We start from the raw sequence: 21,899 nt of genomic DNA, 5'->3' as shown, positions 1-21,899 counted from the left end.
GGGGGGGGAGATAAAGAAAAGCAATTAAGTTGATCAAGTGGAATTAATTTTTTTTTTTTTTTTTTAAATTCTTGGGAAATATGAAGTCCTTGCAAGCACAGCTCGATTCTGCAGAATATTTTCCAAACGTGTACAAAATGGAACCCAAACGGAGAATCCCTAAGAACCTGAAGAGGTGCAACATTAAAAGCTACGATTATCCAGTAGCAAGGGTTTCAGCCTTCAGTTGCCAGTCGCCTCCTCCTGTGCCCAAGGGTTAGCGGGATGAAAACGTCTTCCCCCTTAAAAAGGAGAGAGTGAGCATGAAGGCTAGTTTCCGGCAGACCTTCCCTCCCACCACCCCACTTCAGGACTAGGGATGGGATCCCTAAGTGCCACCAAAAGGAGGTGAGAGGGGCTTGGAATTCTGTAAGCAGAGACATGTTAGGAGCTCCGGGTCAGAAACTGAGTTCCAGCTTTCACAGATGGGAGAATAAGTTAGTTGCCCAGGTTTTTATTGTTTTTTTTTTTTTTTGCCTAGATCTTGTGCTGAGTACTACCCCAGTCACTCAATCAAGCTCTGCCTTTCACCATAAAGGCAAGATAGTCAAAAAAGCAACCTTATATATAATTACATATTACATTATATGTAATAAACATAATTAACGACCCTGAATGTGAAGACTTGCTGAAATGTCAAATATTATGTTACACATATGTCTAACAAAAACAAAACATCCAAAATGTCGAAGATACCTCACATATCGGCATGCGGTGACTATGCTTCACCTTGCAGCAAGCTCCTTACTCAGAGCGTACTGCTCTACCCAGTATTTCTTGAAAAGGGCCAACTTTGGGAGTAAGCTGATTCTAAAAGTCAGCGGCTGCAACGGGTACCTAATGGCATTTGGTAAAGCAGCCTGGAAGCTGGAGCTGAGAACTCTGGGTAATCAGAGAAAGTGTCCTAGATGTCTCACTCCTAACAAAATTACCTATAATTACTCCCCTGTCCAAATAAAACCCCCCTGAGTGTTCCACTCTGCCAAAGAACAGTGGTATGCTGACTCTGATGGTCAGCTTCCATCCAGGCTCTGCTTCTCACAGCACCACCTCTCTCAACAGGTTCAGGGCACTGTTTGTGGGTATCCTGGCACCTCCTGCACACAATGCCCAGTGAACTCCCACCCTCATTAACGGCATCTGGGTTTCAGGGTTTGCATTCCATCACTGTCTCCCTTCTGCCAGACAGATCAGTAGACAGAAAAAACGTAACGGACACTTGGTTTATGTCAAGGATTCTTTCTTTCTTGGCTTCCCTATCAGCAGAGGGAGTTATCTCCGCCCCTTATAAAACTGCCTGTTACTTTGCAGCACCCCCAAGGAGAGAGAAGGGTTCTGAATGGATGATGCCAGCAATCCTGGGACTCTACTTATGAGACCCTGCCTTCCTGTCTGGTTCATGAAAGCTGGCCAGGTCGCCTCTTAGCCTCTAATGAACTGCGTGACTTTCCATTGGCCCCGGAAGTGACACTCAACTGGCTGCTTCATAGCTGAGGCCACCAAAGTGGCACCTGGTGAGAAAAGCAACCCAGTGAAGGGCAAACAGGAAAAGGGGCAACTGTCAACTCCAGAATGGAGGCAAAGTGACAAAGTTCTAGAGTGGCAGCCAGGGCACATCCTCTCACCTCCCCAACTTTTAGGAGTCATGCCCGTTTTAAGATATGCCAAGAAGCTTCAGGGTAGAAGAAAGGACGTGGCAATGTCACCGCCGGTGCATCTGGACACCTTCATCTAGACGCTGCATACCATTTCTCAGGCTCTGGGTGGTAGGCACAGAGCGAGTACAGACAAAAGCCTCTGGTAATAATAATGAGAGATGGGCAGTTGCCCAAAGATGTCCAGGGCAACAACCTGTTTTCTGTAGCCACCTGGTGTTTCTATGACTGAAAACCCTTCCCTGGTATCAGGGACCTCTCTCACCCTTTCAAATGGCAGCAGAAAGCCTTAAGGACTAGACACACAGCATACCCACCAGAGGTGTTGGCAAATCCACCCACTAGCACAGAAGACAGCAGCTAAGCATTGTGACCATGAGAACAGGACTGCCTGTATTTCCTCAGCAGGGGACCCCTGACCTGGTCCCTGGCACAGACATGACTCGCTAGGATTCAGACCACTTCGGCTCTTCCTCATGCAAAATTCCTGCTTAGAAGCAGACCAGGAAAGAACACTGGTGATTCCAGGTCTATTCATTTAACTAAATGTCCGTAAGCAAATTATTCCATCTCTCTAGGACTAGATCTCGAGAAGCACCCAATGACCTCTATGAACTCAGGCCCAAAGAGAACATTGCGCATCTTGGGAAATGGTCTCTTGGTTTCTTCCTAGCTGCCATTCTCATAGTTCACAAAGCCTGGTCCATTCACTGGTGAAAACCTGCTAACTCCATCTCAGTCTGTCAGTAGCTACTGGGCTAATTTGTCCGCCTCCCAAGGCCACCAATGTCCATTTTTTGCCTTCTTGGTGAGCTCAGGAGAGGCAGGTGGGCATGCTGTGACTCTGCGCTGCCCTACTCACGTGATTGTTTTCATTTCTTTTTTCTCGGCATCTGGACGTGCACGGTTCAGCACCTTGAGGAAGTCCGAGGTTTTCGCCCGCATCCGTGTGTGAATATAGGCCTGTGAACACACACAACAGGTGTTAAAAGTCACAGTCTAGAAAGACTGCTCTGTTCTCATTAGACCTGGGAACACACACCCCGGGGTTGACACAGGGCCAAGCAGGGAAGCAGGAAGGCAAGTTGCATGTATTTCTCTGGGATGAGGGAGCAGGACAGAGATGAAATTAAGCAAGGCAGGATTTCTTGAAGCCTTTAGAAATATCTACTCTCAGTCCGTGTCCACAGCAGCCCGGACTACTGGAATGGGCTTTGATGTGATCAACCCTGGTGGAGAGGACAAGAGCAGAGGGAGCAGCTCTCACCCACCTTCGAGCACTTGATGTGGTAGTGCAGGTAGTCCCGAAACGTGTGGATCAGGTTGATGGTGTTGTCTCGGGCACTGGTGTTGGTGTGGCGAGGGAACAGCACTGGGGAGTGAAAGGAACAAAGAATGCATCAGAGTGGAATACCAAAGGGTCAGGAAGCAGCATGCAGTTAACTTCCATCTCTCTCAGCTTCAGAACAGCCCACTTGCTTCTCTACTCCCAAGCTTTGTCATGGTTTTCTCCTTGAGACTAGAAAGGCACAAACAGTATCAGCAGGTGGGGTGCACACGTGTGTAAATGCAAGACCTGAGACAAACAAAAGGGATCACAGTGGGGTAACAGAGCTACTGAGGGGAAGGGCTAGACCCTGGGCTTTGTTTCAGGGTGGGTCCTGTGGCTATGCATCTGAAATCGGTGTCCAGTCTGCAAGTCCCCAATGGCTACCTGGGTGGCTTTGGGAATAAACAGTTGATCCCACCCTGTGACTCAGGTTCCAGTCAGACAACAGGCCCATCAGGTGTGCCACAGCACTCCCTAGAACCGGCTGCCATATGAGATCAAAGGGCAGCATTTGCCCAGGGAGAAAGCTCCAAAGGCAGACAGGCCAGGACTGAAAGACTGATGGGAAGGGTGCACACAGGGAGGAAGTGGGGAGAGTGCTGTTGTATTGTGGGGACTGCAAGCAGTGTCACGAACCAAAATGTGTATTAAATGCTGAATGCAAAACCAATTTGCTCTGTAAACTTTCACCTAAGCCACAATATTCTTGCTAGGAGAGCCTAAGTGGTCTAAGGACCTGGACCCTCCAAGCCTTGATGAAGGCAGGAAGGGCGGGAGGAGCTGCTTTGGCTGGAGGCTGAGAAAAGCCTGTCCCGTGGCACCAGCCACAGGAGGATCTGTGAGGTTCCACTCAGTCCTTGAGCAGACTTGCACACCCTTTTCCCCTTTGGTTTCTGGCATCCTCAATCAAACCTACGCACTGGTCTATCAGCAAAATGCCCTGAGTACGAAGTCTAGCCAAGTTTGTCTCCTAAGAGTGAGACCCCTGTGTCAATCTTCCCTGGCCTGGAAAGAAAGAAACACGTGCACAGGAGATTCATCTGTTTACCATGATACTATGGACCACAAAGAGACACTGCCAATTAAATAAACTATGACATGCCATGAACTATAGGATGCATTGGAACTTCAGAAAAAATTACCCAATATGCAGAGAATATGCATGTTAGTTTTAAAGAACTCTGGTAAACTAACTCACTTGATCATCATCAATAAATAAAGGTATAGCTTTAGTACTGAGTTAATTAAATACAACTTCACAAAAGGAGACACGTTAGTGGCATCAGGTGCTGTGTGAAGGAGCTGTTATTCCAAACCACACTGTTTAATCAACCAGTTCACTAGGATGAAGCAACTGTGGAAAGGGAAGACTTGAATTTCTTCAGTGGGGCAGTGGGATAAGTGAATCATGCTGGAGCCTAATTATTAAACAACAACAATAAAACCACGCGTGTCAAATGACAAAGAATTCCCATCCAGCTGCTTCTCAGCAATAGCTATGTGGCACTACCCCTCCTACTGAACAGCAGAGATGGTCCCATTTATCCTGAAGGCTTAGGAGAGAAAGGGAGGAAAACACAAAAGAGCAGAAACAATGGTTGCCCACAATAGCATAGGGCCTGCTCTGCAATCAGGGCCCCAGAATACCCCTCCGAGAGCCACGGCAACAGGAACCTGAACCATTTCTGTGCCTGCTTGGGCCCATCTTCTAACTTTAGCAAATGTCTGTTCAGATGTAGGCAGCCTTCAGTATAGTCACACTGAAGTACCAATCCCGTCCCACTCACCAAAGGTGATATAGCCAATGTTGTCGCCCACAGCAGCATCGGTGTCTTTCAGCTCCAGAGGGGGCTCCCTGTGGCTAAAGAGGACCTGTGGGGCTGTGTGGCTGGCTCGACGTCCTTCTTTGAATTCCTTCCAAGATGAAGCAAAAAGCAACCAGAAAAGAACTAGGTATAAGATGAGTAAGAGGCTATGGAGTTTGCCCTATGGGGAGTGACCTCTGTAACCCTGTGGGCCAGTAGTCCTTGCTGCTGCTGCTGCATGCCAGTCCAGTTGGTTCCCATCCCCCACCCCCAGTTGGTTTTGACTTAGCTACTGTGGATAGGCTTTCCGAGGCTGTAAATCTTCAACGGAGCACGAAGCTTCATCCGTCTCCTGGTGGATTCAAACTGCTGACTGTGTTTAGTACCTCACCTTGTAATCCACTATGTTACCAGAGCCCCTGTAAGGACCAGCAGAAGGCTAAACACACTCTACATTGAACCTGACCAATGCTGGATGCTACCACTGCACTTGAGATTCACACAGGAGAGCTTACTAAGTACTTAACCAGTCAGATCTTCACAATGCCATGAGCAGCTTTGTTGAGTCTTTTTTAGATCAGCATAGGTGATAAACTCCTTAAGATAAGCACAGGCTGTGAACCACAAGGTCCACAGTTTGAGTTCTCCAGCAGCTCGGAGGGAGAAAGATGAGGCTTTCTGCTCCTATGAGCTATAAAAAGCCTTGGAAACTCTATACAGGGTTACTGAGTTGAAACTGACTTGACAGCACAAAACTGCAACAAAATTCAACTAAGAAAAAGCACTGGGAGAACCAGAGTGAATTTAGATAAATAACCTGATCAGGTTTTCATCACTGCTCTCACCCCGTATCTCCATGAGTTTCTGTTTCACGAATCCCATACATTCTCCTGGCTCTGGGTCTTGGAACAAGTTTTCAGCTATTTAGATCCTATGAACCCATCAATCATAACTTCAAACCAAATGGAAGCCTTCTTGGGAGCAGTAGTTTTCAGAAGGAAAGGGAGACCAAGCGATCTGAGAATTTGAAGTCTGACTACTGGATGGCTTAGGACCACCACTCTGCCTGTAAGAGCTCACCTATTTTGATCAAATACACATTCCCACTTATCAAACCACAAACAAACCAGGAAGTAAAAACCCTGCCTACCACTCTAGCTAGTTAGGTTCCAATCTCTAAACCTCCTGCTTTTACAATCTGCACATTCCTATCTAAATAGAAAAGCATAAAAAACATTCCTCTCTCACCCAGACGGCCCCAAACATAACTAGATTCCCCAGCGAGGCCAGTAAATTCTAATTCATTGGGTGGGTCTTTCAAGATGACGACAGAAGAATGGAATTAAGGACCTTCCCAAGATTTTCTGTAGAGCTGTGGGATAAAGCATTGGACTGCAAGGTCGGCAGTTCAAACTTACAAGCTGCTCCTCGGAAACCCTATACACAGTGTTGCTATGAGTAGGAACTGACTTGATGGCACCTTACAACAAGATCTCCTAGGGCATGTACTCTTACACAACTGTCCTATCTGGAAAATGCTTCTATTGCTACTCAAATCCAGTAGCCAGGGGCATCTGGTTTCTTTCTCACTCAGGCTTCAGGCCTTTCTTACATGCCTCTACTGTAGAATCCTGGACTCCTGGTATGGCACTGCAGGATCAGCACTAGATTCTGAACCACAGGTTGGCAGCTCAAACCCACCAGTTGCTCCTTGGAAACTCTATGCTGCCTTAACAGCACTGAACAACGATACTCTCTGCAGGTAGGAAGAATATACATTGAACAGCAAGTTGAAGGCAAAGGAAGGGTAACACTGAAGAGTCCTAATGCCTTGTCAGGACCCAGCCTGTTACAATATTGCCCCCTGAACTAGCACTCTTTGGCTTTTAACGGCTGGAAGAAATGACCATATGATGGGTTAATTTACATTCTCTTTGGAATACTGTTCACCAAAGAAAAGTAATTAAAGAGGCAAGGAAGGAGTCCAGATAATTTAAAATGGAAATTCCTAAATAAGGCTGCCCTGCTTCTCAAGAAAACATCTTTCATTCTGCAAAGAGGTTAGGAAGTTTTCTAAATCCTGTTGGTTTTATTCTTTAGTCTTAGAAGATCAACAGTAGTTCCCCGAACTATTTCAACAAATAAGGGATTGCTTCCAAAGACTCTTTTTTTCTTCCAAAGGAGAAAGAGAGAGAAATCTGGATACTTCTAAAAACACAACCTATAAAACTCATAGGTTTCAGCATTCTCAAGTTTTCCGCATTACTGTAATTTAACTGCTACAGAAAACCATGTCACAACAGCTACACATACTCAAAATTATCAGAGTGTGCAGTATGTCCCTGGCAACAGATTCTCAAAGGGGTTGGTGACCCAGGAGTAAAAGTTTAAGACTTCTTTATCGTTTTTTTGCCCCCTTCTTCTTCGTTGAGGGGGTGGTGGTGAGAAGGATTTCAGAGAAGGAAACAGGCTAGTTTTTTTCCTCTCTTTCAGTGATTTTGAAGTTAAAAAGGAGAGAGAGAAAAAAGATTCTAGTAGAAAAATTAAAATTCTTGATTCGTTTTGCTTGTCCTCCATTGCCTATACCTGGGGCTGGTGAGAAGTGTGGGAAGAGTTCTTTTTTTGCTAACAGGGCAGATAGAACACCTGCAACGAGGGGAAGTAGTATAGTTAACTGTAAATAAGACAGCAGATCATTAGATACTTTCATGTATCATTTAGAGAAAGACCATAAAGAACACAATTAAAAAACAAAAGTGTATTTTTTTATCTGTTGTTGTGTGCTGTTGAGCTGGTTCAGACTTATAGTGATCTTATAAGGGTTCTGAGAGTGGCTTGTGGGTTTGGATTGCTGACTTGTGGTTAGCAGTCTAGTCTTTAACCTATAGCACCACACTGGTGCTCATATACAAGAACATCCTTTCTCCACCCTCAAATAAAAAACATATTTTTATGTTGTTCAGTGCTGTCGTGTCGATTCCAACCCATAGTGACCCCATAAAGGGTTTCGAAGGAGCAGCTGGTGAGCCTGAACCACTGACCTTGTAGTTCAAACGATTTTGCAATCTGAAGCATTTTTTTTTAGTAAGGATCAATCAGAAGAGAACCCGAGTCACCAGATCAGTAACGAAACGTGCTGTTACAGTTCCTCTCCCAGCATATGATGATATACATTAAAACATTTTGGGATATTAACATTCATTGGGTGGAATTTTCTCTTTATACCCAAGTTCAACCACTGAAAAAAGAAAAAGAAACAAACAGTTCTACTCTGTGTTCCAGCAGGGCCCAATGTGAATCTGCTTCCCTTGCTAGCATTTCCTTGTGTTTGTTAAGTGTCTCTAAGGTTCCAATTCACTGATACATGAAGTGTGTTTATTAGCCTTTTTTACACAGAAAATAATATATTTAAGACCATTGGTCAACAATATGCAAATAGATTGGCATTATCCTTGAGTCAATTGGATATCTGTCTTTGCTTCTCTGTTTGGTCCCCTTTCTTATATAACACTTAAATATACAAATTCAAACACCCCCTAAATCTTATCCGTGTTCTTAGGCCTGTCCATTCCTTACATCTGTATCAGCAATACTGCCTATTGCTTCTCCTGCTGGTTAGGATGTCTTTAGAACAAAATAGTTAAGAGTAATCTCAAAATATATATAGGAATTTGTTGTTGTAAGGTGCCGTTGAGTTGGTTCTGACTCATAGCAACCCAATACATAATAGAACGAAACACTGCCTGGTCCTGTACCATCCTCATAGTTGTTGTCAAGCTCGAGCCCACTGCTGCTGCCATTGACATCGCAAATCAGTGGTGCAAACATGGGCTTCTAAATCATTACTACTCGGACCACTGGGTAGCCAGAGAGAATAAACAGACTCACTTTCATACTACGTGCTTATCACAAGAAACTCGAAACAGATGAAAAATGCAACTGTAAAAATACCAGGAAAAAACCACAGGTAAGTTCCTTTATAACTTTGGAAAGAGAGAGTCTTTTCTAAGTATAACTCAAAATCTAAAAGCCCTAAGAGAAGACTGATCAACTTGACTATGAAAAATAAGCTTCTGCATGGAAAAAAACCCACAAAACAAGTTCAATGACAAACAGAAAGATGTCTGCAATTTATCACAGGCAAAGGCCTAATCTCCCTATTATATAAAGAAACGGAAGACATCAATAATCCAATTAGGAGAATGGGTAAAGGACATAAACTGATAGTTCACAGGAAAAGAAAAACAAAACTGGCTTTTAATAGATGTTTGACCGCACAAGAGAACATAGATACCAGTGAAAGGAAAAAAAAAAGAAAAAAGAAGGCTTTGAAAAGAATTTGTTTGACCTCACTCATGTTAATAACCAATGCATGTATACTTTTTACCAGCTCAGATTGGCAGGAATCCAAGTCTGACCCTTCACTCTGGGTAAACGGGCATGCTCATGCACTGTAGTGGGGAGGAAATGGTACTACCCTCATGTAGGAAGGCTTGACAATATCTACAATTACTGGCACATTTGTCCTTTGATGCAGTGTTTCCAGTTAAAGCAATCTACTCTATAGATACAGCTACACACGAATAAAGGGGCTACAGTCTTTACTAGTGCCTAAAAGGCTGGAGGATGACCCCCAACGATATGGATTGACCAAGTGGCAGTATCGATGGACTCAAGCGTGGCAACACTGGTGAGGCTGGCCCATGATCGGGCAGTGTTTCAGTGTTCTGTGGTGCCTAAGGTTGCTATGAGTCGGTACTGACTCGATGGCACCTAACAACAACAACAACAAAAAAAGGCTGATGACTTGTATCTTGTTCCTGAACCTTTGGAGACAAGTGGTTTCCACTCCACCTGTCTTAGTTATTTCATTCTTGGACTGCCTTGAAGATCTAATACTGTAACAGGAAAGGATTATTCACCAAACTAATGTGTCAGAGCGTACGTGATGGTCCTACTGCTTGCACTCACAGAATGAGCTTTGAAATTATAATTTTCTTTTCGCAAAGCGATGACTAGACTTTCTCTAGTGCTCACCTTGAACTACACACTAGGACACTCCAAGTGAATGGGGGAATGGAAACTCCCTTGTCTTTTTCTGAAGATACGTAAGCATCCCTCAGCCTGCCTACCAAAGGACAAATGCAGGAATTGTGTCCTGGATCATGTTGGATGTGCACGCCGGCAAGGGAAAGACAAGGCTGTGAGCAAGCAGTTTAATGACCATGCAGAACTTCAAACGGCATCCTCTGGTCACAACTTTCTGTGCTTGTCATCCACTGTTCTCTTTTTTCCTAGATATTTGAAATTGCTAGGCTAAGGAAAAAGCTCAGCAAAATAAATCCAGTACCCTATGGTCTTTTGCAGTCCATTAGCCCAGTCTCTGAACCTGGAGAGAATGGCAGGACAGACAGCTTCCCAAGCACAGCCTTTTCACATTCCCAGACACCATATGGGCCTGATGGCGCCAGCTCAGTCACTAAATAGAGATACTGCTAGTACAAAAATGCAGGCGGCTTTATTTTCCCTTTTAAACAAGTGCCCCAGCACATGTACTTTGAGGGAGCTTAAATTCATATGCAAAAAATACACAAGATTCTCCCCTAAGGAACAAATCTCTAGTAAGTTCTCCAAGAAAATTATTTATTTTAAAGTATAAATAAGCTAAAATGTCTCCTAAAGTAAAATGGAACAAGACTGGTAAAAAAAAAATCAGCCAAATCTAAATATATACCTCATAGCTTTTAAAATTAGTTTGTCAGTCTGACTTGAGCCCAATTTCTAAGTTACCGTTTTTAATTCCCCTGTCATAAAATCCCATGAAATGCTTGTCTAGAGGCCGAGTCTGTGGACAAGAGATAAGCTTCCATAACATTCAGTACTCTCAAAATGCTGAAAAGTGTAGTCCCCAATTTTTTTGCATGGGGACTCCTAAACTGGTTTCTCATTAATTAAACAAAATACACAAAGTCACCAGAGATGGATCAAATGGGCAATTATCACTAGCCACTTAGAAGCTGGAGTCCTGGTGTGGTGCTGTGGGTTAATGCGCCAGACTGCAAAGTGGTTTGAACTGCAAGGTCGGCGGTTCAAGCTCACCAGATGCTCCTCGGAAACCCTATACAGGGTTGCTATGTGTTGGACCTGACTCGACGGCACTTCACAACAACTTAGAAACTTAAGAGGGGGCGATGCAAAACGTTTGTGGAAAAATTCCATTTTTCCACAGACCCTGTGAAGCCCTCTTGAATAAAGTAACATCACGAGAGGATGCACAAGTATCTTTCATCTTGGCAAAAAAAACTCTGTCTCAGAAGCCTTATATCTTCTTCATCCTGCCAAAGAACAGAATGAATGCATGTTTTTTTCAGAGTATAACCAACAAGCTAGATCTTGAAAACTAAGCCATCTCAGAAGAAATCCGCCTGGATACCAATTGACCAACAAGCTCTCATAGCCCTGGAGCCAGCAACCGGCTAGCAGACAATATGACAAAGGTACATGGGTCTGTAATGGCTAAGTTCAACTGTGTCAAAAATCTAATTATAAAAAGTCCTACTAAACCCACTACTATTCTTATCTTCATTTGAGGGTGACATCCATTACTTCAGAATCTTCTATGGACTCTTCATTCTGAAAAGACCCTATGATTAAACAAAGTCTTGAAATCAGGAAAATACAGTGCGTAAGAAACTTGACAGAGCTTTAAATCAAACCCACATGGCAGGAAAGCTGCTTAATACTCAGACATATGAGAGGGTCTTCAAAAAATTCTTGATGGGTCAATGGGGTCTTGATGTGGTGATGTAGTAAAAGCACTGGATTGCTAACCACTAGGTAAGCAGTTCAAACCTGCCAGTTGCTTCTCAGAACCCCCATACAGGGTGTTACTACAAGTCAGAACCAGCTCAGGGGCACTTAACACCAATAACGATTAGCAGCAGAAACCATAGAGATCTCAATTGGTTCTGCTTCCACAATTCTGACCAAAAAATTGAGGTTGAACACATTTTCTGCTTGATGGATTATCAAAACTCTTGCTTCTAGATCAGCTGTGGACAAGAGTATATCTTTCAATGGAAATATTAAACAACTGGGATCAAGATCCTGAAGTATTTCTTTGAAGAACTGTTAACTAGTGATGACACCAGGCATTAACCACTAAAATCCTGAAGACAAGCACAATCAAAGCAGCAGCCACCAAGGGGTGATCAACAGCAAATGGAATGTTTTGGAATGCCCAAGGTGTTTTTTTTTTTTGCTCGCTGACTTTCTGGAGGGTCAAAGAACAGTAACATTTAGTTATCAGAAGAGCATTTTGAGAAAATTAGCCAAAGCTTCAGCAGAAACACCAGGAAAGCTTCACTAGAGTCCTTTACCATGACAATATTCCTGGCTCAATCCCCTCATCAAACTGCAATTTGGCAAGAATTTTGAAGGGAAACCATTAGGCATCCACCTTAGTCCTGATTTGGTTCCTTCTGACATCTTTTTGCTTTCTAATGTTAATGTAAAAGGAGTCCTGGTATGACGCTGTAGGATAAATACAAGAAGGCAAAGTCAGGTTGAACCACAAGGTCGGAGGTTCAAATTCATTAATCATTCTTTGAAAATCTTATACTAGGTTGCAATGAGTTAAAACCAACTTGACGGCACTTAACAACAATAATGTAAAAGAGATTGCAATAACATGGTTAAATTACCAGGATCCTCAGTTCCTCAGGATGGACTAAATGGCTGGTAGAGTCCTGGTGTGGGGCTGTAGGGTAAGCACTGGACTGCTAACTGCAAGGTCAGCAGTTCAAACCTACCAACTTGTTCCTTGGAAAGCCTATATAGGGTTGCTCTGAGTCACAACCCACAAAAACACTTAACAACAACAACAAATGGCTGGTGTCCTGATGTGGTGCTGTAGGATAAGCAATGGACTGCTAATTGCCAAGGCTGGCAGTTCAAAGTCATCAGCCACTCACTCCACAGGAGAAAGCTGAGGCTTTCTGTTCCCAAAGATTTACAGCCTCAGAAACCACAGACAGGGCTGCTATGAGTAAAAATGGACTAGATGGCACCGAGTGAGCCTGTGAGATCCCAGCTTACAAACATGTCTTTATCTTGACAAAGCTTAATGTTGAAAAACAAAGGGCATTTCAAAAGTTTTGTTTTTTAATTCCATTGGTCCATGAACTTTTTGAAGTTCATATTGAAGGTATGATGCCTATTACTCAGGTCATCCTCTAGTCCTATCTTCCATGGGTAGAACTGGTTAAAAAAAGGGGGGGCTGTTTAATAGAACCTTCAAGTCTCAAAACCAACAAAGAGCTGTTCATTCTACATTCAATGCTTACGGAGTGTTTTTGTACAACAGTCTAGATTAGCATACCATGGTCCCCCATAGTCCCAGAAGACACCCACTCCATACCTGCATAAACACCTTTCCGATGACCACATCATCGTCATCTTTAAACACTGTGCTGAAGACTACTGTGACTCTGTCCTTTTTAGACTCAACATACCTGAGGGGAAAAAACCCATGAGAGTAAGTCCAGAATCAGAATGGGATGTTGCCAAAACAACCTACACGTGTAGAAGATTAAAGTCAGGAATCTCTTCATTAATTAAATAAGACATGCCAACAAGACTAGGGCACGTATAGCCAATAAATGCACAGCTTAAGAGAGACTAAATGGAAATGACCAAAAGTGAACTTTAATACACAGTATGACAAGGACTCTAGTTAGTGATTCTCAGAACTATACTTAAAAAAAAACCAAAAACTTTCTTTCTCTACCATGAGGTTTACAGTATGAAGATAATCTAAGAGTTGTAGTAACCTAGTCTATGGCTACCCTCTGGCTTCTGATAGTCTTTAAGGGGTCTCAGAATAGAGGTACTTTAAAGGAAAGCACTAGAATCTCTTTTCATCTTTTGTCAACTCTCAGTATCCAGAGACTAGGAGAACTGGTCTATTTTTATTTTTACCATCTATGTTCTGCCATAAGGAATCTGATGAGAAAAATGCTTCCATGGGATTCACACACTGAGTATGGGGTCTGTGAGCCATAGCCAGGCTTTAGGACCAAACTCTGTACTCACATGGTCTCATCATCTCTATAATGGATAACTGCCCTGTTCTCTCCTTCCTTGCCCTCTTCTTGGAATTGGAAGTATTTTTCAAAGACAGAGGCAAAGCAATTTCGTTTCAACATGCCAGCCTGATGGACGATGGACTCCTTGGAGGCAGGCAGATTTTCCAGGTCATATAGCAAAGAGACATTGTATCCTGGAGGGAAACAAAACAAAACAAACCAAACCAACCCAGCAGTTATACTTAGAATCCCCATAAACATATACAGCTAATCAATGAATACTAAGCAAAAATTTGAATCAATATAAAAAATTACTGATGAAAAATGTGAAATGGAAGGAAGTCATATGCTAGGAAATGTGATTAGCAATGTAGTGTTCCAGAGATAGTGGTGAAGGGAAAATATGAGAGGCTTCAAAAGCTTGTGGAAAAATACCATTACCTTTCAAATTCATTTTCTACCAACTTTTTGAAGCCACTCCTATATTGTTAAAAGCTGTGACACGAGTCACAGATTTTTCTCTGATGGTTTTCATGTGTCGAGTACCAACATGATCAACAGTTACCAGTTTTCTGTTAACAATCAACTATGGAACCAACTACTTGCAACTAATTCATTATAATCCCTTGTGGCAAGCGCGGTTTTTAAATCATTGAAAGTCTTCAAAAGCTTTTTCTTGTACTTGTTGTTAAGTGCCTTTGAGTTGGTGCCATAGCCACCCTGTACAGGGTTTCCAGGAGCAGCTGGTTGAATGTGAACTGCCGACCTTGTGGTTCAAACCGACTTTGCAGTTCAGCGCATTAACCTGCGGCACCACCAGTAAGAACCATCTGCACACCTGTGCTGATTTATCTAAAAATATGAGCTACAGAAACCCTTAGGAATAGATCGTGTTCATAGACTGTAAATCCCCCCTCAACATGCCATTAAAAAGCTGTGTAGGGAGAGGCAGGGTACAGAAAACCCTAAATGTTGCTGCTGTTTGGTGCTGTTGAGTAAATTCTGACTCACAGAGAAGGGTTTCCACACAGTTTCCAAGGAGTGTCTGTTGGATTTGAATCACCAACCTTGAGGTTAGCAGTCCAGTGCTTATCCTGCAGCACCACACCAGGACTCCAAAAAACCTAAATATCCGGTTTTACATGTATAGGGGAGCTTCAAAAAAATTTAGGGAAAAACTCCATTCTCTTTTTTGGGAAACTTTTTTATTGTGAACTGAGTGAAGGTTTACAGAGCAGTCCATTATCTTTTAATTCTATATTTTCCTGAACTTTGGAAGCTCCTTCATATATCCCAATAGCTTTTATCTGTATACTGTAAAATTTCTGAAGTACTTAAAAAAGTATTGTATTTCATTTGTCTTCTTAACAATCCTTTGAAGTAGGTAGGCCAGATAAGGTTGTTCTCACTTTACAATGTAAAAAGGAAGTAAATAAAAAGTCAAGAGACCTGTCAAATACAGTATGTTGTTGTTAAGTGCTGTCGAGTTATTTCTGACTCACAGAGATCCTGTGTAGGGTTCTCTGAGGAGAGGCTGGTGGGTTTGAACTGTTGACCTTTTGGTTCAAACTGACCTTTAGGTTCAGTGCATTATCCTGCAGCATAACACCAGGACACCACAGAGGTATGTTGTTATGTGCCGTGGAGTTGGTTCCGACCCATAGCGACCCTGAACAGGGTTTCTGAGGCTGTAAATCTTTATGGGAGCAGAAAGCCTCATCTTTCTCCCGTGGAGCAGCTGGTAGTTTTGAACTGTTGACCTTGTGGTTCGCAGCCCGATTTGTAACCACTACGCTACCAGAGGTATAGGCACCTCTATTCTGAGTTAAACAAAACTGGGTCTAAATCCTAGCCTAGTCACTTTGTGACCCTAGAAAAACTGCCTAACCTCTGTAATTCTCTCATCTGTTAAAAAGACAATGGTGAGATGGAAGAAGACTGCTGCGAGAATTAAAAGAATGCACAGTATTTAAAAGTGCCTGGAACACAATGGGTAATCAATATCTCAAGTCTCTGCCTAGTGCTACCATTTTAATTTCTTCCCAAGAACATTCCTGAGGTCTGTGTTTTTTGTTGAATCTAGGAGGGTCTGGACTGTCTAAATCTCTGTTCTAGATAGTGTTTAGCACATTTCTGGCTCACCAGTATTAAAATAATACCAATCACCACTCCAAAGAAGTAAATAGACTACCAGAAAATTAAACAGAAAAATACTTAAGAGTTGAGATTTGCTAAATTTAAGAACCAAGTAAAGCAAACAAAATAAAATCATAGCTCAAGCTAGACTTTAAGGAGGGCTTGTTGTTAAGTACCGTGGAGTCGGTTCTGACTCATAGTGATCCTGCACAGGGTTAGGATATGATCAAGACTTAGGCGGTATGATTGACGAGGAAAAGAAAAGTTAACAATCTAAGCCAGCCTGCTGAGTTTTCCATAGTTGCCTAGATAACACATGTAGAAAGAGAGGAACTGGGCAGCCACTTGCACATGCTTTTATGAGGGGGCTTTTTCTTGTTCAAGGAAAAATTCGAGTATCTTTCAATATACTGAAGTCCTAATGTGGCACTGTAGGGTAAACACTGGGCTGTTGACCACAAGGCTGGCAGTTCAGACTTACCAGCTGCTCCTGGGAAACTCCACACAAGACTGTGATGATGGTGATTGGGAACCAACTCGACGGCATTTAACAACAACCTATCTTGCGATTATTCAAACACAGGGTATATACAACGTCATGAAATTTGTGTTTTAGTAAGTGGAAGAAGAGAATGCCCAGGGACAGAAACATAAGCTCTACATGTTATGCCTCAGTTGAGATTTTGTGATTTGCGTTGTGACAAGCATGATACATGATTTTTCTGTTCTAGATTTGATTCATTATTTTTTAAAAACAATTACGTGACTCCTCTTTAAGCCTAAAGTGTCATTTATCTTTGACTTTTATTTCTGTGATACATTCAGTCCATCAATATGGAGCTTAGCATATTTTAGCACTTTAAAAAAATGATTTTTAATTTTTCTTTTTTAATGTTTTAGTGTGTATTATGTGATAGTTCACATTGGAGAACATTAGCTTTACATACATCCTATTGTATATCATTTCACTGCCACGGTTACAATCCCCTCCATTGTTTTAGCACTTTTTATCTGATATACACGGGCTATCACGAGACAGAATTGATTTGATAGCAACACTTTTTGAAGCAGAAGCACCCTCAATTTGGGGCCTGACCAAATGCCTCAGAATTCTGAAACACTGAAACATACTTCTTAATCATAGGGATAAAAATACAATTCCGTTTTTTTCACTTTGAATACTTTAACGCTGTAAAAATACAGCTGTTCTCACCAAGGGGCCATGCCACCTTTCAATTCCTCTGGAATGAGAATAACCTACAGAGCATCTATTAGGTTCAAATCACTTGAAAATAGAAAAGAGGTACACTGCTGGTGTACTCTTCTGAAAAGGCATTTTAATTGCTATGTACCAAGTAGTCCTCAGGCTGAAAGATAGTCATCTGGTGCTACCCAAGCATTTGTCAAAAATCAAAATTTCATACACTCCAGTCACTGAGCCTCTTAAAAACTATTTTCATGGAGGGAGTTGAAGTGGGAATGGGGCTCATGCAGATGTATTATAAAATGAATATTAAGAGCTCGCTAAAAAACAAAAAGAATTTAAAAAACAGGGAAAAGAAACATGTTTCTTTCCATGTCATTCCATTCACACACTTATATTACTACATACCTGATTCTGGATTTACCAAGAAACTTCCATACACTCTCTTTAATAACTAGAAAATAAAAGAACAGATATGTTAATCCAAAGGCCAAGATACCTTATTTATATAGCACTGTATGTGCCAAGCTCTTCCAAACAGCACTCTTCCTTTCATTGTTGTTACGTGCTGTGGAGTCGGTTCTGTACAGGGTTTCTGAGGCTGTAAATCTTTATGGGAACAGAAAGCCTCATATCTTTTTCCCACAGGACAGCTGGTAATTTCGAACTGCTCACCCTGAGGTTAGCAGCCTGATTCATAACTGCTATGCTACTAGAGCTTCTTTCCTTTCATTTAGTGGGTAAAAAACTAGACACAGATGGGAAATGGACTTACCTGTGTGACCAAACAAGTCACTTCAAAGATCTGTCCAGGGTCTGCCTTCCCATCAAGGCACCCCCCTTTCAGTCTTTTAGAATTCACAGGACTACTAACCACAAGTCGGTGGTTCAAACCCACTAGCTGCTCCTAGGAAACCCTATAGAGGGTCACTATGAGTTGATACACAACAACAACATTCTCTTCCAAAGATGCCCTGGTGGTACAGTGGTTAAGTAAGTGTTAGGCTATTTATTAACGACCAGGCAGGCTGTTGTTTCAAAAGTTATCAGCTGCTCTGCAGGAGAAAGATGAGGTTTTAAAAAGTTACATTCTCAAAACCCTATAGAAAGACCGACAGGAAAAATACAAAACAATATATAAGCAGTCCAACTTATTACTATAAGAATATGCGGTAGTTCACCCAGGAGACATCAAGCCAAGTGGTCGGGTACCCTCATGGCAAACCCCTTCCAAGACGAAGACTCAATGGGAATACACGCTCTGATTGGTGACCACGTTCATCACCAATAAGGTGAAGTGAGGGAAAGAAAAACAGCAATGAAGCTGCGAGCTGAGCCCTACAACGTTCAATAGACTCTTGTGAGCCTGGGTGGAGACCTGGTCAGCCAGCAGTGTGCATGGCCTGGGGACTCTTGGGCCCAGAGTCAGTGACATAGCCACAGAGGACTTGAGTGGAGAGTGAAGCATCCAGCTGATAAGAAGAGAGGGCATATGCATATCCACACTTGCAGATAATACCCACTTGACCTGGCTTCAATGACTGGATGATCAGAGCTCAACCAGAAAAAGAAAGAAGAGGAAAAAAAGAGTAATCTGATACAATTTGATGAATTTGACCTACACCTATGGATGCAGTAGTTCAAAAGAGAACAAATCTTTACAGTGAGGATCATGTCCACCCCCCTCCATACACAGAGTAGACAGGGATGGGCAACTTGGACACTGGCTACCCAAAATGGGGGAGAGGGGGCTACAAAGGCAAGAAGTGGCTTATAAACTTTCAAGAGGGAGCCTAGATCCAGAGGGCGTGGAGGAAGATGAATCTCCACTGATCAGTGTCCAATCTGTCTTGACGGGGATGTTGAAAGGAGTTGCAGATAGGTCTCTTGTGGTACAATGGTGAATAATTGTTATCAGGACTGATTGTGTGGGTTGGAAATGTAAAGGTAGACGTTTTGTAGCAAAAGAAGGGGAGTGATTGACTTTGCAGTCTAGGAGCAGAGGTCCCTGGGACCATTATCAAGGAAGAAGAGCAGAAAGTGGGACTGTACCCAGAGAAGCAGTGATGCCAGAGATGGAGGCAGAGATGATGACGTGAAGAGATGGAGCGGCTGGTGATTGTAGACCCAGAGAGGGAGAGGGGCTGTGTGCTGACTACTGGGGGGCAGGCTTTGGTTGGTTAATGATGCATGGAGGGGATTGTAATCATGGCAATGAACAATAAACGATAGGATGAACGTATAACTAATGTTCTCCCTTGTAAACTATCAAATAATTCACAATAAAACATTAAAAAGAATCCTTTTATGCCTCCTATTTTCTTCTTTGTCAGTGTGACTGTTTCACCTGGTAGAAACTGCTCCTAACCCGATATTTTTTAAGAAACAAACTATTTCTATTTGGAAGAAACAGTTTTGACTCTTAACTATTATATGAACACATGAAGCACTGGAAGGAAAGGCAGCTATCTAGAGAGAAAACAAAGTAATATTAAAGCCATTAACAATCTATTAACTGTCTGGTGCTTATTGCTGTAAAGTGTAGTCGAGTCAGTTCCGACTCACAGCGATCCTGTACAGGGTTTCTGAGGAGCAGCTGATGAGCAGTATTAACCCACAGTGCCAAGAAACAAAACACAGACAGACTAGGCTCATTACTAACCCGAGTCAGAACTGACTCGATGGCATTTAACAGCAACTACAAAAGGGGAGGAAAGGGGCCATGGAAGGTAAACAAGGGCCGTGAAGCTGACAAACCAAGATGCACCAGTGGTATCAGACTGTAGGGTTCTAGCTATAGGCATCCAGTTAATTACGAATACCATCTTACCAACACAAGAATCTGCCTCTAAGTATTGTGTGGGATACAAAACCCCCCCAAGAAACCCAAACTACAACAAAAACTCTCCTCAATACTTAATTTATGGTAAGTTAGCAAATTAAAATGGAGTCCCGGTGTGGTGCCGTAGTATAAACACTGGACTGCTAACCGCAATTAAATGAAACGTGAGGAAAATATGAGGACTGCTAACCGCAATTAAATGAAACGTGAGGAAAATGTCAAACTTTTGTATGTTTTGATAATCAGTCAAAGATTGTCACCAGTCACAGAAAACCACTGTGAACACATGCAGCGCACAGGATCCCCCTTGACCAGGGTGTGACTAGTCACAGCTGTGTTCTTGGTGCCAGCACTCAGGGACATGCAGCAAATACCTGAGTGAGGATCAGTGTCTGTCTTCTGATCTTATTTTCAATGTGGTGGTGTGTGTGCCATTGAATTCATTCTGAATCATAACAATCCTATATAACAGAGTAGAAGTGCCCCATAGACTACAATCTTTATAGGAGACTCTTCTTTTCTCACACCGAAGACATCGGTGAGTTTAAACCACCACCCAGTTTGGTAGCATAGGAAAAGCACTTGAGGTTTGACCTGCAAGGTCAGCAGTTCAAAGTCACCAGCCACTCCTTGGAAACCCATACAAGGTCATTAGGAGTTGAAACCAACTCGGTGGCACTTGACAACAATGATAACCTGTCAATTAGCAGCCAACTGCTCAACCACTGAGCCACGAGGGTACCTTTATTTTCAATGTATTCTCTATGTATTAAAAACAAAATGGGAATACAGTATATACTCTATGTTATATTGGAATAAATGATCACATGTGACCCTCCCACTCTCATGCTTAAATGTTCTTTGGAAACAACTTAAAAAGTCATAGCTACATATAGTTAGTTCACTGAGCACTATTTCTTAATGTTCCACATACTTATTAATTTAACCATTTTCCTATGCGGTTGTTAAGTGCTGTCAAGTCGGCTCTGGCTCATAGCTATTTTGTATAGGGTTTTCCAAGGAGCAGCTAGTGAGTTTGATCTGCTAACCTTACAGTTCAAGCCGATCAGCAGTCCAGTGCTTATACAACAGTGCCCCACCAGGACTCCTATAGATGTATTCTTATCTGTAAAACTTGGATAAATAGGACAGGCATCAAAGTAGGAACACTTTCTTATATAAAGGCAAACAGCCGGCTATAGCTCCCATTTGATCACATGCCCACGAGGAGGCAGCTTGTATAGAAGAGGGACCAGATGGCAGGGCTCAAATCAGAGTGTGTTGGGGGCACAGAGAATTGACCTCCAGGTTTCTCATATACTACTTCTCTTGAACAGAGTTTTGGGGAAAAAAAGTGATTTCTGGTGGTAGGATATGCCTAGCATGTATAACTTCAGATTCAGGCAGTTACACATGCTAGGCATAATATGTACTACAACTGAGACAGAAGCTTCCAAGAATCCTAAGTGGTTGAAAATACTGGTGGGTGATATATGTCTTAGGGGTCACAAAAGGGTGCGCCAGCATGTTGTCACAACATACTAATTCTGTACTGTGTGTGTACTTGGTATTTGGTCGAAGGGTAAATCAAAGCTCCTAAGATAAAGAAGCTCTGGTAATGTAGTGGTTACAAGTTGGGCTGCCAACCTCAAGGTCAGCAGTTCGAAACTACCAGCGGTTCCGTGGGAGAAAGATGAGGCGTTCTGCTACCGTAAAGATTTACAGCCTCGGAAATCCTGTGCAGGGTCTCCATGAGTCGGAAGCGACTCCACAATACTTAACAACAAGATACAGTTTGGAGT

General features: G+C 42.6%; 1 protein-coding gene across 1 annotated transcript in view; it reads right to left on the bottom strand.

The window, feature by feature from the left end:
* Positions 1–66: 66 nt before the first annotated feature.
* ARPC2 (actin related protein 2/3 complex, subunit 2, 34kDa) overlaps positions 67–21,899 on the bottom strand; it is a 37,638-nt gene continuing 15,805 nt past the window's right edge. Inside the window, exons 5-11 of the mRNA XM_006867801.1 lie at positions 17,664–17,709; positions 13,923–14,109; positions 13,249–13,342; positions 4,812–4,938; positions 2,966–3,066; positions 2,557–2,657; positions 67–281 (exon numbers count right to left, since the gene is read on the bottom strand). Coding sequence (XP_006867863.1) covers positions 257–281; positions 2,557–2,657; positions 2,966–3,066; positions 4,812–4,938; positions 13,249–13,342; positions 13,923–14,109; positions 17,664–17,709 — 681 coding nt within the window. The 3' untranslated portion in view covers positions 67–256. The remainder of the gene's footprint in view (positions 282–2,556; positions 2,658–2,965; positions 3,067–4,811; positions 4,939–13,248; positions 13,343–13,922; positions 14,110–17,663; positions 17,710–21,899) is intronic.

The sequence above is a fragment of the Chrysochloris asiatica genome, unplaced genomic scaffold, assembly GCF_000296735.1.
Source record: "Chrysochloris asiatica unplaced genomic scaffold, ChrAsi1.0 scaffold00110, whole genome shotgun sequence".
NCBI lineage: Eukaryota > Metazoa > Chordata > Mammalia > Afrosoricida > Chrysochloridae > Chrysochloris > Chrysochloris asiatica.
Note: the sequence above shows the minus strand (reverse complement) of the source record. Positions and strands in the feature narration are given on the sequence as shown.